General features: G+C 47.4%; 1 protein-coding gene across 1 annotated transcript in view; it reads left to right on the plus strand.

Moving 5' to 3' along the window:
* Nucleotides 1–14,723, plus strand: part of Cldn14 (claudin 14) — a 16,212-nt gene extending 1,489 nt beyond the window's left edge. The window contains exon 2 of the mRNA XM_029564865.1: nucleotides 13,654–14,723. Within this exon, the coding sequence (XP_029420725.1) occupies nucleotides 13,735–14,454 (720 nt within the window). The 5' untranslated portion in view covers nucleotides 13,654–13,734 and the 3' untranslated portion in view covers nucleotides 14,455–14,723. The remainder of the gene's footprint in view (nucleotides 1–13,653) is intronic.
* The last annotated feature ends 4,219 nt before the right edge of the window (nucleotides 14,724–18,942 follow it).

Raw genomic sequence — 18,942 nt, forward strand, 5'->3', positions numbered from 1 at the left:
TGTGTGTGTGTGTGTGTGTGTGTGTGTGTCTTTTTTAAGAGAGTGTCTCCCTGTAGCTCCAACTGGCCTGGAACTTACTATATAGACCAGGCTGGCCTTGATCTCACAGAGATCCACCAGCCTCTGCCTCCCAAGAGCTGGGACTAAAGGCATGCACCACCACACCTAGCCTTTAATAAAAATGATATGAAGAAAGAAAGATCCATTCAATCTGATCCTTCAACAACCCCCCGCAACTGCCACAGCCTTCTACGACAGATGATGGGACCCACACACACACACAAAGTAGAAAGTCAATTGGGATTAGCACCCCAGAAGGTCCCCAAACCTTGGACACTTCTGGGGCTCTGGCTTTTAGCTGCACCTTCTCACCAAGGAATTTAATTCCTACATTTTCAAGGCTCAAATCCTTTAAGCATTGGCCTACCCATGATGCCAGGCCCAGGGCCCCCGCCTGAGTCTGAGATGGTATATGTGCCCCGTGCTTACTTGTGCGTCTCTGGGTTCCCTGGTATAGAATACAGGTTCATCTGCAGGGGCGATCAAACCTCAGCGGCACACTCCTTACACATGCTGGTGTCCTCCAAACTGGGCTTTCTGGTTTCTACATCTGTTATCTTAGCATCTTCTACATAGCTCTAGGAAGCGCTGCCTTGAGGCAACTAGTGGGGTGAGTCACATAAGGCCGAGCAGTTTGTCCATGATTAGTCAGGCTGGGAGCCAGTGCCAGCCTCCATGCTTATCTGGATTCCTGTGATCCACCAATCTCTGTGCTTTATTTACCCATCTGTTCAATGGGCTCAGTACTTCATAAGCCATTTACAGATGCACACAAAGGAAGAGACTCGTGTTCTTCCCTAAGGGCTATGAAAATATTACTGGATTAGTTACTTTTCTAGACCTTTGTGACAAAATATCTGACAGAAGGAAGAAAGGTTTATTCTGGCTCAGGTAAAAGGTATTTCTTGTTTTCCTGGGGGTTTTTTGTTTTGTTTTGTTTTGTTTTGGGCAGGGGGTCTTTTTGAGACAGGATCCCTCTGTAGCCCCAGCTGTCCTGGAACTCACTATGTAGACCAGGCTGGCCTTGAACTCACAGAGATCTGTCTCCCTCTGCCTCATGAGTGCTGGGATTAAAGGTGTGTGCCACCATATCCGGCTGTTTTCCTGTTTTTAAATTTTTTTTATTTATTGTATTTTTATTGTATGTGTATGAGTATTTTGCCTGAATGTACATAAGTGCACCTGTGTTGTGAAATACCCACAGAGGTCAGAAGAGGGCGTCAGATCCTCTGGAACTGAAGTTACAGACAGTTGTTAGCCACCATGTGGGTGCTGGGAATCAAAACCAGGTCCTCTAGAAGAGCAGACAGTGATCTTAACTTCTGAGCCATCTCTCCCTGCCCTTATTTTTATGTTTTAAAAAATATTTATTCATTAGGGAAAATGCATGTGGAGGTCAGAGGGCAACTTTCAGGAGTCAGTTCTGGCCTTCCACCTTGCTGAGGCAGGGTCTCTCTTGTTTTGGCTGCTGTGCTGCATACTCCAGGCTAGCCCACCCAAGAGCTTCCCCTGTCTCTACCTCCCATCTCATCATAGGAATGCTGGGATTACAGATGCATGGTATCGAATCTGGGTTGAAGACATCAAGCTCTGGTCATCAGACTTGCCCAACTACCTCCTTTCTCCATGGAGCCATCTCCATGGCCCCCCATCTTTTTCCTAAGATAAAGATCAATGAACTTGGGCATATTCATTTTTGTTTTTTAAAAAATCATTTTCTGGAGCTGGAGAGATGGCTCAGAGGTTAAGAGCACTGACTGCTCTTGCAGAAGACCCAGGTTCAGTTCCCAGCACCCACATGGTAGCTAACAACCATCGTAACTCCAGTTCCAGGGGATTCGATGCCCTCTTCTGGCCTCCATGGGCACTGCAGACACATGGTACACATCCATGCAGGCCAAACACTCATACACGTAAAATAAAAATAAATCAAAAATGTTTTTAAAAAATCATTTTCTTGCAAATAGCAGAAAAGAACTTTTCTGTTCTGTCACAGATGTGTAAAAGTCAAGGCTTGTACCAGTGGCATCTTGAGATGCAGGCAGTGGGTCTCACCAGCTCAGAAGTGATTCTTGGAGCTTTTCAACCCAAACATTCCTCCTTCCAGCTGATCTGTATATTCCCCACTCAGGCAGCAAGCCCCCACACTGTCTGTGGGATGTGTCTGACTGCCAGGGTCATGGGCTTTCAGGGGCAGCCGCCAACAGCAACAGTGAGTGGGGAATTTCCACTAGGGGCCTGCACAGAGGCGGCCTCTGCCATCTTCCCGTTGGGTGTCTGGCTGTAAAAGGAAGGAAGAAAGAAGATGGGGCCCTCACATTTGCAGCTTCACTCCCAAGACTGGGGCCCCAAGGGGCCCCCAGAATTTCCCTGAGAGGAGAGAAACATGAAAACAGACTCAGAACCTCAGGCCTGTTTCCACTGGCTGCCACACCTGGGTAGGAGAGCAGAGATAGCTTTGTTTTTGAAACGCTGCTCCTTGGCAGGTACTCACAGAGGTATCTAGGTTACACTTAAGTGAAGAAAAAATAAGCACATGAAACCAGATTTTTTATATACAGAACACTGCAGGAGTGTCTCCTGTTCCTTTCAAACTCCAGATGCTCTAGTCTGTTTTTAGTAGAGGAAAAGTCCGTGTCCAGTTCCTGGTTCACCCTCATAGGCAGGGCTGGGTACACAGCCTGCAGCCTGTCACGAGAAGCCGGCCGCATACTCTGAAGCACTCACTCCTCAGTTAACTGCAGGCACCAGATATTCCTAACAATTTCACTTTTCATTTGTACTGGGTTCTTCTGGAAAGCAGGTAACGGTAACCCACAGCACCCAGTGTGCTTCCAAGAAAGTGCACAGCTGGTCACTACACACATGTGAAAGACAAACTAGACGTGTCACACACGGCCTTTTCTGTGGGGCCTTGAATTTAACAGGGACTTATGCCAACTGAAATCTTATCCTTGACCCAATTAACTCTAAATTTCCAAGCATGTAAAAAGTATTTAAAGGGCTGAGGACACAGCTCAGTTGGTAGAGTGCTTGCCTAGCCTACCGGAAGCCCTGAGTTTGATCCCCAGCACCCCAGAAACTGGGCATGGTGGAGTGCACCTGTAATCCCAAAACTCAAGAAGTGGAGGCAGGAGGATCAAAAGTTCAAGGCCATCCTTTTCTACAAATCAAGTTTAAGGCTAGCCTGGGATACATGAGACACTCACAAAATTAACAATTTAGAAAATATATACAGCAAAGTATCACTGGCTCCCCCAAGAGGACCACATCATATTTTCTCAGTGTGAATGTCACACTCTAGACCCAGAGCTAGCAAGACTTTGTTTTCAAGGGTCATCCACGAAAATATAAGTATGCTGGGGGAACTTCTCAGGCAAGGTTAATAATGCGGTTAGATGAAAGCTCAGGAGGGCCTGGGGACCCAGGAGGAGGAGTTGGATGGTTTAAACGGGCCTCTGTGAAGTACAGGAACCAGATGTGGCTAAGGAAATCCCCTCTCTCTAGATATTTTACTATGGAAGAAGAATAATGGGGGCAAGTGGATGGGGAAGAACACAGGCAAAACTGTGGAGGAGGAACTGAGACAGAGGAGCGTGAAAGAGAAGGCTGTGGATAGAGCAGACAATATTCGTGGGACAGGGAGAAAACCTGGCTGGACAAAGTTGTCCCCATCTCTGGGGGACCCCAAGTCGTCAGACAGGTCCAGCAGAACAGACCATGCATTCATACCATGATTATATCAAACAGTGTCAGGCTCTTTAAGGCTTCTGATATGACCTCCAAAAAGGATATAGGTAAAGACAGGGTTTCTCGGACCCGGCTACCCCACTGAATCACCTGGGAGGGAGGGAAATTTGGAGAGTCCCATTTGGACTCGCAACCAATACACTGGACTCTCTAGGGGTGACCAGGACACCCCTGGTCACCAGGGTCTTGGGGGGTGTTATGTATGTGATTCTATGTGTATGTGCATATATGTGCAGGTACCCATGTATGTGTGTGGAGGCCAGAGATCATCGTGTCGTCCTCCACTGTTCTCCACCTTAGTTTTTGAGACAGTCTCATTGAACCTGAAGTTGATCTACTCAGCTAGACCAGCTGGTCAGTGAGCTCCAGGGATCCACCCGACCTAATCTTGAAGGTACAGACAGATGCTGCTCTGCTACTTTTTTTTGTACGCGGGCGCTGGGGATCTGAATTCAGGTCCTCGTGTTTGCACAGCAGACGTTTTACCAACTGAGCATCTCCCCAGTCGACCGGAGTCTGTTGAAAGTTCTCCAGGGGATGGACAGATGGCAGAGTGGAGAGCCACTTAATAACTATTCCTTGGTGGGAGCACCGAGAGCTGAACTGGGGGCGCCACAGCACCTCCAATCTGGACAGACCAGCCAGCTTCTCTCTGCATGCACATGCCTTAAAGCAAGCGGAAAAACCCCAGAAAACTGAAGAAACTGAACCCTCACTTACTGCACTTGTCAAGTTTTCTGGGGTCACACATGTAAGGTCTGCAATGTGCACACTTCCCTGCCCAGGTCAGACAGAACCTCCTGGTCCCCAATGTCTTAACTCCTGTTCATTCTCACTGGAGGCTGTTCCCACAGCTCTATTACCCGCTTGCTCTGCAGGAAAGATCAGGGTTCTGAAGTCAGAGAAAGCAGAATTGCTTATGGGGAAACAAAGATTCTGAAGGCTAAATTCTAGGAAGTATGTGAGGCAGCCCAGAGAATGACACATTTAGAGGGCAGGGTGGAGACCTATAACCGAAGTTTGGATCATTATTCTTGGGCTACATCATATGTCACTTAGTTGGTAGAGCGCTTGCCTCACATGCTCAAAATCCTGGGTTCAGTCCCCTATATCACATAAGCCAGACATAGTGGCACCAGACTGTAACCCCAGCACTGGGTAGGTAGAATCAAAAGGATCAGAAGTTCATCCTTGGCTGCATAGTAAATTTGAGGCCAATGTGAGCTACGTGAGACCCTCTCTCTTTCTCTAAAAACTATTAATACTAAAGAAAACAACAAAAAACACTGCTTTCAGTGTTAATTTCACCCCATACACCATCATAATGACACAAAGAATAATCTGTCCCCAGGGATAGTTCCTGTGTGACCAAATATCTAGGTACCCATTGCCCAGAAAACTAACCATCACAGTCTCAAACCTGGATCTTCCTATATCCCTCTGTCTTCACTATACCAATCAATGGCAACTCCATTCATCCAGTCCAGTGGCCCAAGGCAGTCACCCTTGCCTAGCAGCCAGTCTCTTGCCCTACACTAAACCACAGGCACATCCTGTTACCTTAATCTCAGTGTTCCCCAAACTCGCCTCTTCTGAGAACCCATCTCGTCACTTCCGCACTCCTTCCGTCTCTCCCAGTACCTCTTTGCTGGATGGTCATGTGAGTCTCCCTGTCTTCCCCAATTCAGCCCAGTCACTGAAGCACTCTATTTTATTTTTTATTTTTATTTTATGTGTTTGAATGTTTTGCCTTCCATGTATGTAAGTGCACCTGTGTTTATTTATAATTTTTTTTCTACATGTATGAATGCATTCATTGCCTGCATGTGTGTAAGTGCACCTGTGTCATGCAATGTCCACAGAGGTCAGAAGCAGGCTTCAGATTCCCCAGAACTGGAGTCACAGATGGTTGTTAGCTGCCATATGGGTGCTGGGGACTGAACCCAGGTCCTCTGCAAGAGCAGCCAGTGCTCTTAGCCACTGAGAAATCTCTCCAGGCCCCACTTAACTGCTCTAAACCTTGGTTTCCCCAGGCACAAATGACAACAACCTTATGTACATTATAGAATTTCTTAAGAATTAAACTCCAAGAGAAGAATTACCAAGGTAGCCTGTAATAAAGACTCACTGAATTCAGTCATGATTGTTTTTACTTAATAATAACTAACAGATTTTGAACACCTGGACTAAAAATGCGCTTACAGAGAGAATGAGCTTGAAACAACAATTCTAAGAGCATTTTTTAGCATTAATAAATTTTAGCCGTATTTTCACTTGACACCATATTTGTAACCACAGCCATGTATTCTCAGTTTGATGTTCAAATAAATAACTCTCAGGTTTACAAAATTCACAGAATAGTTGTCTTATTCTGTGACAAAGCTGTGGTTCTCAGCCCAGCTGTAACAATGTCCTGCAGCTTGGATTGACTCTCTCTTCCTCCCTCCCTCCCTCCCTCCCTCCCTCTCATCTTGGTCTTAACTAAAGGGTACCCCACTGAGCTCCACTGTATTTCCAAGGTAAAGTCCAGCAGCCTCTGAGTCATCTTATCCAAACCTGGCTCAAATTTGGATTTTTATGATCTATGAAACCAAAACATGTTGATTTAAGAAAAACTGACAGTACTTGAGACAGTGTCTCAGAAAAAAAAGAAGAAAAACAGCCAATCAACCTAGAAAGGTCAGGCACCAGTTGAGTGCAGCCCAGTAAGCTGAATAGAACTAGAGACTGCATCTTAAATTCTTTGTAGGTTGAATGAACTCATAACTTTTTAAATCTAGAGAAGCCCAGTCATTTGATCACTGTGTGGGCTTCTCAGCACTGGCTTTTGAACCTCACATCTACAGGGGGTTTTCCAGATGTTTCTCCTCCTCCCATTCTGTCTGCAGGTGGACGCTACCCAGTTCTTCCTAGTGACAAACACAAAGCCACTGGATCACACATCAGCTCTAAAGGAAGACTTGCTTCTTGTATTGAGACATGAGTGCATTTTCCTCCAACTTCCCAAATAGCTAGTGCTTGGTAGGAATTAGCTGGGGGTGATTAACCAACAGAAACTGATTCTAGAAGTCTGCTACCCAGGGGTACCCAGCATGGGTACCTCCTGAGGGCTGTGAGGGATGGCTGGGTCTGCAGCATCCCTGGATTTCTAGATGTGTTACTCCAAGCTCTGCCTGCATCTTCACATGGTATCTTTACATGCGATCATGTCAAAAGGACACTAACCTTGTTACCTCAGGGGCCCGCTCCACTGCAGCAAGACTTCGTCCTCACTAACCACATGTAATATCACCATTTCCAAAACAGGTCACATTCTGAGGTACTGAGAATTAGTACTTCAATAGATCTCTTTTAGGGGGCACAATTCAACCCACAGCATCCTCTATATAAAGCTTTTCCAGAAAACACAGCTAGTACTATCTAATAATCATACGTTTTTTAAAGTTCCTCACATCCACCAGCAGGTTTTGTGTTTTTCTTTTAATTTTTCCCAATACTTTCTTCTTGTATGGCAGGTTTTTAGGTAAGTGCACCCGTGTCGTGCAACGGCTGTGGAGGACAGAAGAGTCTGTAGGATCCCCTGGAACTGGAGTTAGGGACAGTTGTTAGTTACCATGTGGGTACTGGGATTCAAACCTAGGTCTTCTGCAAGAACAGCCAGTGTTCTTAACCACTGAGCTATCTCTCCAGCCCCAACACTGATGTTTTTTTAAAAATGAAATTCAGTTGTTTAATCTTAAAATGCATATCAGTTTTCTGTTCTTGTGATAAAACATCATGACAAAGGCAAGTTACGGAAAAGAGTTTTTTGGACTTACAGTTCCAGAGGTTGAGTTCTTGGTGGTGGGGGAGACATGGCAGGAGGTAACTGAAACAGAAAGCTTAGAGCTTGCTTCTTCAAGCAGGCACAGGAAGCAGAGGGAGGACAGAGTGGAGGTGGGACAAAGCTATGAACTCTCAAAGCTCACCTCCCGTGCCGCACTTCCTCCAGCCAAGCCACGCTCCTAAACCTCCCCAAACAGCACCAACTAGGGGCCAAGTGCTCAAATACAGGAGCCTCAGGGGATTTGTCTCATTCAAACACCACAGTTGGTGATCTGTATTTTTAAAAAATTACTAAGGGGCTAGAGAGGTGACTTCTTGCAGAAGACCCGTCAATTCCCAACACCCACATGGCAGCTTACAACTGCCTGGAGTAACTCCAGCTCCAAGGAGTGACTCCCTCTTCTGGCCTCTGTGGCTAGCCACACACATGTGGTGCACAGACAGACATTCAGGCACACATATATACATATACAATAAAAATATTTTAGCCGGGTGTGGTGGCACACACCTTTGATTCCAGAACTCTGGAGGCAAAGCTGGTGGATCTCTGTGAGATCATGGCCAGCCTGATCTACATAACAAATTCCAAGCCAGCTGGGGTTAAATAGAGACACTCTCTCTAAAAGAGAAAACCCAAAACAAAACAAAACTTAAATTAACTTTGTGTGTGTGTGTGTGTGTGTGTGTACATATATGTGTCAGAAGTCAGAAGACAACTTGCAGGAATCAGTTCTCTCCTTCCTCAGTGTGGACCCCAGACTTGGCTGCAAGCATCTTTTCTTGCTGAACCATCTCATTGACCCTGATCTTTTGTTGTTGTTGTTGTTAGAGTCAGGGTTTCCATGTATCGCTAGCTGGCCTGGAATTCACTATGCAGACCAGGCTGGCCTGGATCTCACAGAAATCCATCTGCCTTTTCCTCCAAAGTGCTGGGATTAAAGGTGTGCACTGCCCTGCCCAGCTTCTGATTGGCATCTAATAAAGACTTGAAAAAGAGAGATAATGCCTCTTGGGAAAAGGCTTAGAATTCCTTGGCTCAGGTGACTTATATTTGTGGTTTTCACAAATCTGTAGGCTCTTACAACTTACTGAGCTGGAAATGATCTCTGCGGGGCTTCCACACCATATTTTGGTTAACAGGAGCTTTCACCTAAACCAGTTCTTATGAAAAATGGAGTTTCCTTTACTCATCTGAAAGGGGATGGGTTTAATCCATAATTTGCTATTTCTGTGTTTTGGGGAAAGACTTTTCCCACTGGTTTTCCTGAACAACTACAGTAAGCACTATCAGGATACGTAAGATCTGGTCACATGGTTAACCTGCTTCTGACTCACATGGAGAGACTGGATGAAAAACTATGTATGGATGGCACAGAAAATTCTTGCTAATTTAAACTATCTATGGCCACCAGTCTGAAAGATAATTTGAAGTTATAGAAAGTTTAGGAAGTGACACTTTTAGAGATTCCCCCCAACCACACCCACATAAAAGTCCAGACTAATGATCATAAAATGGTTTTCCAAGGTATGACTTGATTTCTCGCTCATATTTGTATTTAAAGATGTGCTAAAATAGCATTGCAAAGTACCCCCAAACTTATGGGAGAAGGTTCAGCTTGTTTTTCATTTTAGTCATTTTTTTGAGGTTAGCATGTGAATTAATGGGCTTCACTGTGACATCTTCATACATGTGCCATTCTACTTTGTTCTCCCTGGGTCCCCCCTCCACTGTCCTCCTCCATAGCCCCTGCCCCACCCACTCCAGCTGGTTCCCTTCCTGTTTCATGCATTTTTAAAAATATTTTATTCATTATTTTTATTTTATGTGTATGAGTATATTGCCTGCATGTATGTGAATGCACCTGTATCGTGCAATGCCACAGAAGAGGGCTTCAGATTTCCCTGGAACTGGAGTTAAGGACAGTTCATAGTGCCATGTGGGTGCTAGGAATTGAACCCAGGTCCTCTGCAAGAGCAGTCAGTGCTCTTAACCACTGAGCCATCTCTCCAGCCCCTCATGCATTATTAAGAAACCTAGGACCGGGGCTGGAGAGCTGGCTCAGGGGTTAAGAGCACTGTTCTTGCAGAGGATCTGGGTTCAGTTCTCAGCACCCATATTGGGTGACCCACAACTGCCTGTAACTCAATTTCCAAGGGACCCAATACCCTCTTCTGGCCTCCGTGGGCACATGTGGTACACATATATGCACTCAGGCTCATATACATAATATAAAACAAATCTTTAAAAAGAAAGAAACCCAGGGCTGGAGAGATAGCTCAGCAGTTAAGAACACTGGCTGTTCTTGCAGAAGACCCGGGTTCAAACCCCAGCACCCACCTGGCAGCTAACAACTGTCTGTAGCTCCAGTTCCAGGGGATCCGACAGCCTCTTCTGTCCTTGTGGGAATTGCATGCCACACAGGTGCACTTAACTACATGCAGGCAATACACATATACGCATAAAATAAAAATAATAAATAAAATATAAAAAAGAAGGAAACCAAGGGCTGAAGATGTAGCTCAGTTGGTAGAGTGCTTGCCTAGCATGCATGAAGCCCTGAATTGTATCCCTAGTACCACATAAAAAACTGGGTGTAGTGACACACACTTGTAACCCCAGCATAGGGGAGTTGGGGGCAGGAAAATAAGGAGTTCAAGTCCAGCCTGAGCTAGATGAAACTGTGTTTCTGTGTTTCAAATAAATAAAGAAATAATAAAGTTTTTAAAGGAAATCTTCTACAGTAGCAGCCAATTCTGTGGTGACAGCTGGAAGTGGATGAAGATGAGACTTCTAAGGGACAGGGAAGGGACAGGACTAAACACCCTCATGGCCCCCAGAACTGCAGCCACCCATGAAGCAAGGATGATGAGGGAGGCAAGTACATGTTCCACAGAGTGAGAGAAAGGAAGGTCTTCAGAGGACAAGACTGTGTGCCCAGGGGCACTGGGCAGCCATAGAGCAGGGGCTGGAGCCATGTGTGGTGGTACACACCCGTAATCCCAGCACTCAGGAAGCTGAGGCAGAAGGACTATGAGTTCAAGGCTAGCCTGGGCTACATGGTGAGGCCCTTTCTCACAAAACCAAAAGGAAAAAAGCAGGGACAAGGACCAGCACATGGCATATCTGTCCTTTAGTCCTGGCCCAACTGTGGCCAGCGGCCACTTCCTTTGAAATGACACTCCCTTTGCAGACAAAACTGCAGAGTCCACTTAGCTGGGGTTCAGGCAGCCCACTGGGCTGAGGACTCCTGCCACCTTTATTGTATTAGTGATAGTAGTAATAGTAATAGTTATTTTTTAAGGTAGCTCACAGGCTACAGAGGAAGGAAACAAGATAAAAGTCGATACAAGTAAGACGACCCTTGCCCTTCAAAACTGGTGCTCACAGAACCAGATCCAGGGGCTGGAGAGATGGCTCAGTGGTTAAAAGCACTGGCTGCTCTTGCAGAGGACTTGGGTTAGGTTCGCAGCACACACATGGGAGCCCACAACCACCTGTAACTCCAGTTCCAGGGGGATCTGATGCCCTCTTCTGGCCTCTACAGGCACTGCATGCATATAGTGTATATATATTCAAACAAAACACTCATATGCTTATTCATAAAAAATAAGCCCTTTTAAAAAGCCAGATCCAGTTTGAGGAACCCAAGCAGGTGGGGTTTTCCACAGTGGCCTTTCACAAATTCTTACATTGCTTCACAGCCCGATGTTTTTGACCCTCCTCTGGTGTCAAGTCTGAGTCCTTGCTTAAGAAGTTATTGGTACCCATTTCTCCCTCTGGAAATCAAATTATCTTTATTTATTTATTTTTATTTTTATTTATGTGTATGAGTGTTTTGCTTGTATGTATGCAAGTGCACCACATGTGTGCAGTGCCCACAGAGGCCAGAAGAGGGCATCCGATCCCCTGGAACTGGAGTTACAGATGGTTGTTAGCCATCGTGTGGATGCTGGGAACTGAACCCAGGTCCTCTAGAACAGTGCTCTGAACCATCTCTCCAGCCCTCAAATTATCTTTTTTATAATTTTTTTTTAATTTTATGTGTATGAGTGTATTGTCTGCATATATGTAAGTGTACCCATGTTGTGCAATGCCCACAGAGGTCAGAAGAGGGTGTCAGATTCCCTAGAACTGGTTGTTAGCTGCCACGTAGGTGCTGGGAATAAAACCCAGGTCCTCTGTGAGAGTAGCTAGTGCTCTTAACCACTGAGCCATCTCTCCAGCCCTCAAATTATCTTTTTAAAAGAACCATCCTATTTCATCTTTGCCTCCATGAAAACGGACTCACTAGAGTGAGTGTGATTTTACTTCAAGCTGCTCTTTGGAAAACTGGATGAGGGGTGTCTTTAGTCAAGTAAGGTTAGAAAATGCCTCCCCTGAGCTGTTTCCTGGGAAGGTTGCAGTGCACATTTGCATAGTCCAACCTCTGAGAAGTCCACTCAGCTTTCCCTCAGACACCTCTGACATGTGTGTCCCTAGAACATGTCTATGAATACCTTCTAGAAGCTGTGGTTGGGAAACCTGCCCTAAATCGTAGCTCAGGGTGCAGGGAAGCCACGTGCCACTCACCCAACATGGGTGCAAGATCTGACATTTATTCAGTCTTGGAACCCGTCACCCTGTCAGATGCATCCCACCCACCTGGCCTGCTGAGGGCCTTTTGTAACTTGATGCCTGAAACCATGTTTGTCTTGGACCTACATCTCCCTAGCAAATATTTCCACATGCCTGCACGTGTCTGTGGGGAAAACAGTAGTCCACAGGAGATGCCAAAGTCAGCCTTGGACCGGCCAGTCTGGCCCTGTGTAAGCAACTCCTCCTCTGAGGGGCAGCACCTTCTTTTAGAAAGAGTGCGCAGGACACAGCCTTCTAGCAGCATAGGGAGGAGGGTCACATGGTTTCCAAGGAGACAGGGTCCCTTAATATTGTTTTCCTCCAAATGAATGAATAGCCCCAAAGTGAGAGGCAATGCCGGAAGTTGAAGGATTACCTGATGCCAGCAGCAGCTGCTGTCCAGAGAGAGGGGAGGGGTGCCGGGGCATGGGAGATAGGGGCTCATTAACACTTCTTAAATTAGCAAATCTGTAAATTAGCACGAGTTTAAAAATAGCAACCTAATGATTTCTAAAATTAGCCACAAATACACACTTAGACCTCCCAGAACTGGTCCGCTCACCTAGCCTGGTGGGGTCAGGCAGGCTTAACTTTCCTGTGGTACTTAATGACTAACCTTGACAGGGAAGAGTTGGTGAGGTTGTAAAATGCCCAGTCAGGGGTCAGTCAAGAGGCCAAGTCCAGGCAGCGATCTTCCAGAGAAGTCTTCGGACCCTGAGCCACCTAGAGCAGCTTGGGGTTGCCCTAATCTGCTTGAGGAAGCCCCCCACCTGAACAACCTCTGTCACTACTAACAAAGCAGGGTACAGCAGCATCCAAGGAGCTGGCCACCTTGGAGATCCTGTCCCTTGGCCGGAGTTGGCCCCCTCAATAATCACTTCAACCCTGGAATTCCAAAGCAGCCTCTGAACTGCCTCTGTGGTACTTGACAATGTCATCCCCTTAAAAACACAGCACCCAAGCCTGTCTCTAAGTCATAACCTGCACACACCTTAGCATGTATCAGTCCGAGCTGTCTGGACAAATTTGTTATTACTCATTACTGACCAAAGAAAGAAGATTCAGGTATTTCAAAAGAGCTGAGTGCAGATGTAAGGTAGAACTTCTTCTATGTGCCTCCTATGACTAGGTGCCAGGAGAAATTAGAAATGGGAGCTCTGGAGTCTGGGTCCCTGAGGCCTGGCTGCTCAGACAGGCTGTCATCTCTGCCAGCTCTGGCCTTCCAAGGAAAACAGCTCATTCTTCCAATCAGTGAGGTCCAAGAAACTATTTTTTCAGAATATGTTAATTACCATACCAATTGCCTATGGAAAACTAAGTTTCAGTGACAGAAATAAAAGCATTGAGATAATATTTAACTGGCTTCCCTTCGCTCCCTCCCTCTCCTCCCTTGGCTTTATTAGGCCTCCTGCCCGCACCTGAGGAGCAGCTCCATCCCTGGGGACCTGGGCACTGCCTGGCAGGGCTAGCAGAAGCCTTTGGCCATGGCCAGCACAGCGGTTCAACTCCTGGGCTTCCTGCTCAGCTTCCTGGGCATGGTGGGCACGCTCATCACTACCATCCTGCCACACTGGCGGAGGACAGCCCACGTGGGTACCAACATCCTGACGGCCGTGTCCTACCTGAAGGGGCTGTGGATGGAGTGCGTGTGGCACAGCACCGGCATCTACCAATGTCAGATCTACCGCTCCTTGCTGGCACTGCCCCGTGACCTGCAGGCGGCCCGGGCTCTCATGGTCATCTCCTGCCTACTGTCCGGCGTGGCCTGTGCCTGCGCAGTGGTGGGCATGAAGTGCACCCGCTGTGCCAAGGGCACACCAGCCAAGACCACCTTTGCAGTGCTGGGGGGTGCGCTTTTCCTGCTGGCCGGCCTCCTCTGCATGGTGGCTGTGTCCTGGACCACCAACGACGTGGTGCAGAATTTCTACAATCCGCTGCTGCCCAGTGGCATGAAGTTTGAGATCGGACAGGCCCTGTACCTGGGCTTCATCTCCTCGTCCCTGTCACTCATCGGTGGCACCTTACTCTGCCTGTCCTGCCAGGATGAAGCCCCCTACAGGCCCTACCAGGCCCCACCCAGAGCTGCCATGACCACCGGGGTCACCGCCCCCGCCTACCGCCCACCAGCAGCTTACAAGGACAACCGGGCACCCTCGGTGACCTCAGCCTCGCATAGTGGGTACAGGCTAAACGACTACGTGTGAGTCCCTTCCCCAGGCCACTGCCCCGGCTGCTGAGCCCCGAGGGACCACTGATGGCTGCTGGGCAGCTGGAGAGTTTTACTTCTGGGATGTTTGCTATCCTCTGATTAATGTGCATGGAAGAAATGCGCCCAGAACACATGGAAGGAGGGACTCCAGGAGGAGAAAGCTCTGTATACCAAAGGCTTTTTTAAAGTGCTGTTTTGTATTTATTATATGTATTTATGCAGGTGATTTAATAAGATCTCAATAAAAAATGAGCTGGGAGCTTGGCAGTGGGGGTTGTTTGTGACACAGGACTAAGCCCTTGGGTGGGAGGTTGGATGTTTCTGAGATGGACAGGACTAGATTTTGTCTTCACCCTGGGGTGTGGGCCCTAGGGATGCAGAGATTCTGGGTCCTGCAGCCATGCTGAGGATGAGGACCCCTGAGTCTAACTGGTGCTGACCGGTGCTGCTCCCTACTAGTGCATGATGGGAAAATCTGAGGCACACTCAGCTGATACCCACACAAAAGATGCTTGAGCTAAGCCCACAGGAAGTCATAGAGTCCCCTACCAATCTGGAAGTGTGGTGAGAGGGAGGGCCAATCACAAAGTAAAGACAATGTGGCTTCCAACCTTATTTATTTAAGGGGGGTGTGCAGGCACATGCGTGCCATTGCCTGTGTGTAAAGGTCAGAGGACAACTCTCCAGAGTCGGTTCTCTCCTGCCACCTTGTGGGATCCGGGGATCAAACACAGGTCATTAAGCCTGCCCAAGTGCCTCTACCCACTGAGCCATCTCACTGGTCCAGCAAGTCCCACTTTTAAGCAAACGAAAGTGAGTTTGGAAAGGGAAGAGCACATGGTACCTCCACTTTCTAGGCATTGGCTTGGCAAGAAGCCCAGTCAGGATGCTTGACCCCCCCGGAGGCCTCACCTGGATTCGCTGGCTTCTTTTCTGGGGTGACCAGTCCCAACAGGTCCTAGAAGGCTTCTGCTAGAAAATGCTGGAAAGCTGGGTGGGGCCTGAAGGCTTTGAGAGTCTAGTGTTCTTTCCAGCTGTTATCTGAGTCACATGACCAGAGAGTTGGATTGTACTTGCACATGCATGCAGACACACACACACACACACACACACACACACACACACACACACAGAGAAGCCCAGGGAGCCTGGTCCTGCTCTCATGTCCCTGTGGGCTCATGCCTTTCCTCTGCCTCTGACACCACCTGCTCCTGGTCCATCCCAGACTGAGTGTGAAGGAAACACCCATTCTGTGGAAGGGCTGAGCATGAGTGTGGCTGGAACAAGGCAGCTGCTGTGGGACAGTGGTGAGGCCCGCTGGTGTGGTCTGGCCCTGTGGGGTCAGAATGAATATCCAAAAGGAAGGCCAGGAGGGTCGCAAGCTGCAGCTCTGGACCCAGCCAGGCCTGCAGGGTGTTCATAACCCCTGTATTAATTAATTTTCTCATAACAAACACCCTGTCAGTGATCAGGAATGATGATCAGTTGGTAGAGTGCTTGCTTAGCATGCACAAGGCCCTGGGTTTGATTCCCAGTTTTGCATAAAACTGGGCATGGTGGTACATGTCTGTAATCCCAGCACTTTTGAGGTAGAGATGGGAAGAGCAGAAGTTCAGGGACTGGAGAGATGGCTCAGTGGTTAAGAGCACTGGCTGCTCTTGCAGAGGATCCAGGTTCGATTCCCAGCACCCACACAGCAGCTAACAACTGTCTGTAACTCCAGTTCCCAGGGATCCAATTCCCTCTTCTGGCCTCTGCAGGTATTGCATGACACAGGTGCACCTCTACATGCAGGCAATACACTCATACACACTAAAAAGAAAAAAGACAATGGTAACGATTATAATTCATTAGCACTTACAACATTGTGACAGGCGAACTTTTCATATACCATTTCATCAGAGACAGATAAGAATCCAATGAGAAAAATACCTGGTTATCTTCACTGTATAAGAGATGAGACTAAGGCACAGAGACCAAGTCAGCTTGCCCAGGAAAATAAAGCACCAGGATTTGAACCCAGAGTCAGGCAGGAGTGCACACATCAGCCCCAGTACAGGAGAGACCTCTAGTCAAACACCTTTCCAATCTGTACTAAATCCAGTCACTTAAGTGGATGTTTTTGTGGCCATATTTGGGATTTTCTAGAACTATTAATCTGCAAAGCATCTGTGTGGTGGATCTTGACTATAGTAGGATGAAAGAAGATGAGGTCAGACCCAGTGGTCCAAGTTTGAATCCCCAGGGGAAACAGGAAGCAACACACAGGAAGTGACATCTGTCCTACAGCTGATGAGCTAAGCCAGAAACCAATCCGTAGTAGACCTGGGTTTCTTCCTTCAAGTGACAGCATATGAACTGCAGTTCCCAGGACTGGAGAACTCAATGGTCAAGAGTACTGGCTGCTCTTGCAGAGGACCCAAGTCCAGTACCCAGCACCTACATGGTGGCTAACAACCATCCATAATTCCAGTCCTAGGGGATCTGATGCTGTCTTCTGGCCTCCGTGGGCATTGCACGTGGAATGGTTACATACATGCGGGCAAAACACTCACACACACAAAACTTAATAAATACCTGCATTCCCAGTCTTCCCCCTGAGGACAAGTCTCTCAGTTCCTCTAAGCCTGTCTTTTGCCACCTTACAATCAGGGCCATGGAGTAGACTCTCACTTCTGCCCAAATCTTCAGGACTAGGTCTTAAGTAAGATTGACTCCTTTTGGAGGCACAATACAGGACCTCAAATTTCAGAATGAAAGGAAACATGAGTCAGACTCAGATGTGTTCCAGGAAACCATTGTTACAACATGGTATAAATTACAAAGTGACCCTTGTGGGTTAAGAAATGCTACATTGCTTTGTTTCTCTAAATCAAGCCGAATTTGACTGTTCCAGTGAGGTCTGTAGACAGTCATGCTTTCTGGATCCTGCCTCCTGAATTTAGGTCCCAGGGCCCCAGGGAAGGACTTAGCCTCAGAAGGGGTTTGGCAGTCTTCTGTCCTTAGGTCTCTCTGCTAATCCACTGACTACCAGGCCCTGATATCTTCCAACCCAGAGGTCCCAAGTCTCCTCAATCCTAGGGATAGGCACTAGAATCTTCCACGTTGTGAAACCCTGGAGAAAAACACCCTTTTCCCATTGGGTCTCAAGGAAACCACCTCCTGGGATGGGACTGTGCCCCTCTTGCACCCAAAGGATCCACCACCCCTCTCTTGGATCTCGTGGATTTGTCTTGAAATCCAAGGCCTCTGAAATCTGCCGGAGCATCATACATTCATGTTGGCCACAGTGGCTCAAAGTAGAAACATTTTGAAACTACAGCAATCTGCCATTTGAATAATAGCCAGTTACTTGAGAATCATAAACCAAAGATACATAGGTACCCAGATCACAGCTTCAGGTCAGGGATCCCAGGCTACTTCTGGCACATTGCACAGACTGGATGGAGGGAGGAAGGAGGGAGTCGGGCAAAGAGCTCAAACAAGCCAACTACACATTCCTTCTGTAGGAAGCACCAATATCAGACAAGTGAAATTAGAATAGTTCAGTGTGTAGAAGGCACTTGTCTCCAAGCCTGATGACCTGAGTTTGATCCCCAGAACCCATATGATGGAAGGAGAGAAACAACTCCTGCAAGTTGTCCTCTGACCTCTACATGCATGCTATGGCACTGTTACACAAGGAAGGAAAAAAGGGGGAGGGAGGGAGGGAGGGAGAGGGAAGGAGAGATGGGGGAGGGGAGGGATGGGAAAAGGGAAGGGGAGGGAAGGAGAGGAAAGGCAGGTCAATGCTCTATGGCAAACGTTCACCATGAGCCTCCCTTAGGGTAGGAGAGGGGTGAGTTGAACAGTTTATCTAAGACTTTGAGGATTGCTTAAAAGCTGTACCACAGGAGCTGGGGGTATAGCTCAATTGGTAGACTGGTAACTTAGAATTTGTGAACCCTGAGGTCAATTCCTAGCACCTTATGGAAGACACAAAGAGAGATAGAAACAGTGAGGCATGGACACAAAGAAAAACATTGCAATCATGTATATTTTAAACTATTTCTTGAATCAAAAAACACAAAGCCAATTACTGGGCAACTATCCAAAGGAAAACATAGAAACTTCATTCTGGTAAATTATTTTAAAATACTACCAACAGGCTTTTGCAGGTGTGTGGTAGGGGGAAGGCATTAGTAAACAGTCCATTTCCTGCTGGGGAAAGGCCAAAGGAGGTTACCCCATAAATCAGGCCACCCCCACCCCCAAGTCTAATCACCTGCCTCTTCCTCAACTCCTCAAGGTCCCTCTTGCTCAGCAAGCCTTAAGGCAGGCAGGCAGGCAGCTCCCCACATGTCCACTCTAATTCCTTCTCTGAGGAACTTTCTATTCAAATGCTCACCACCGTCCCTGGGGGCTGGCAAATGATTAGGCCAGCTGGAGCTGTCTGTCAGCCAGGGCAGCCTACCAGCTGCTCCCTGGGGCATCAGCTGCCTCT

The sequence above is a fragment of the Nannospalax galili genome, unplaced genomic scaffold, assembly GCF_000622305.1.
Source record: "Nannospalax galili isolate Female #2095 unplaced genomic scaffold, S.galili_v1.0 scaffold136, whole genome shotgun sequence".
NCBI lineage: Eukaryota > Metazoa > Chordata > Mammalia > Rodentia > Spalacidae > Nannospalax > Nannospalax galili.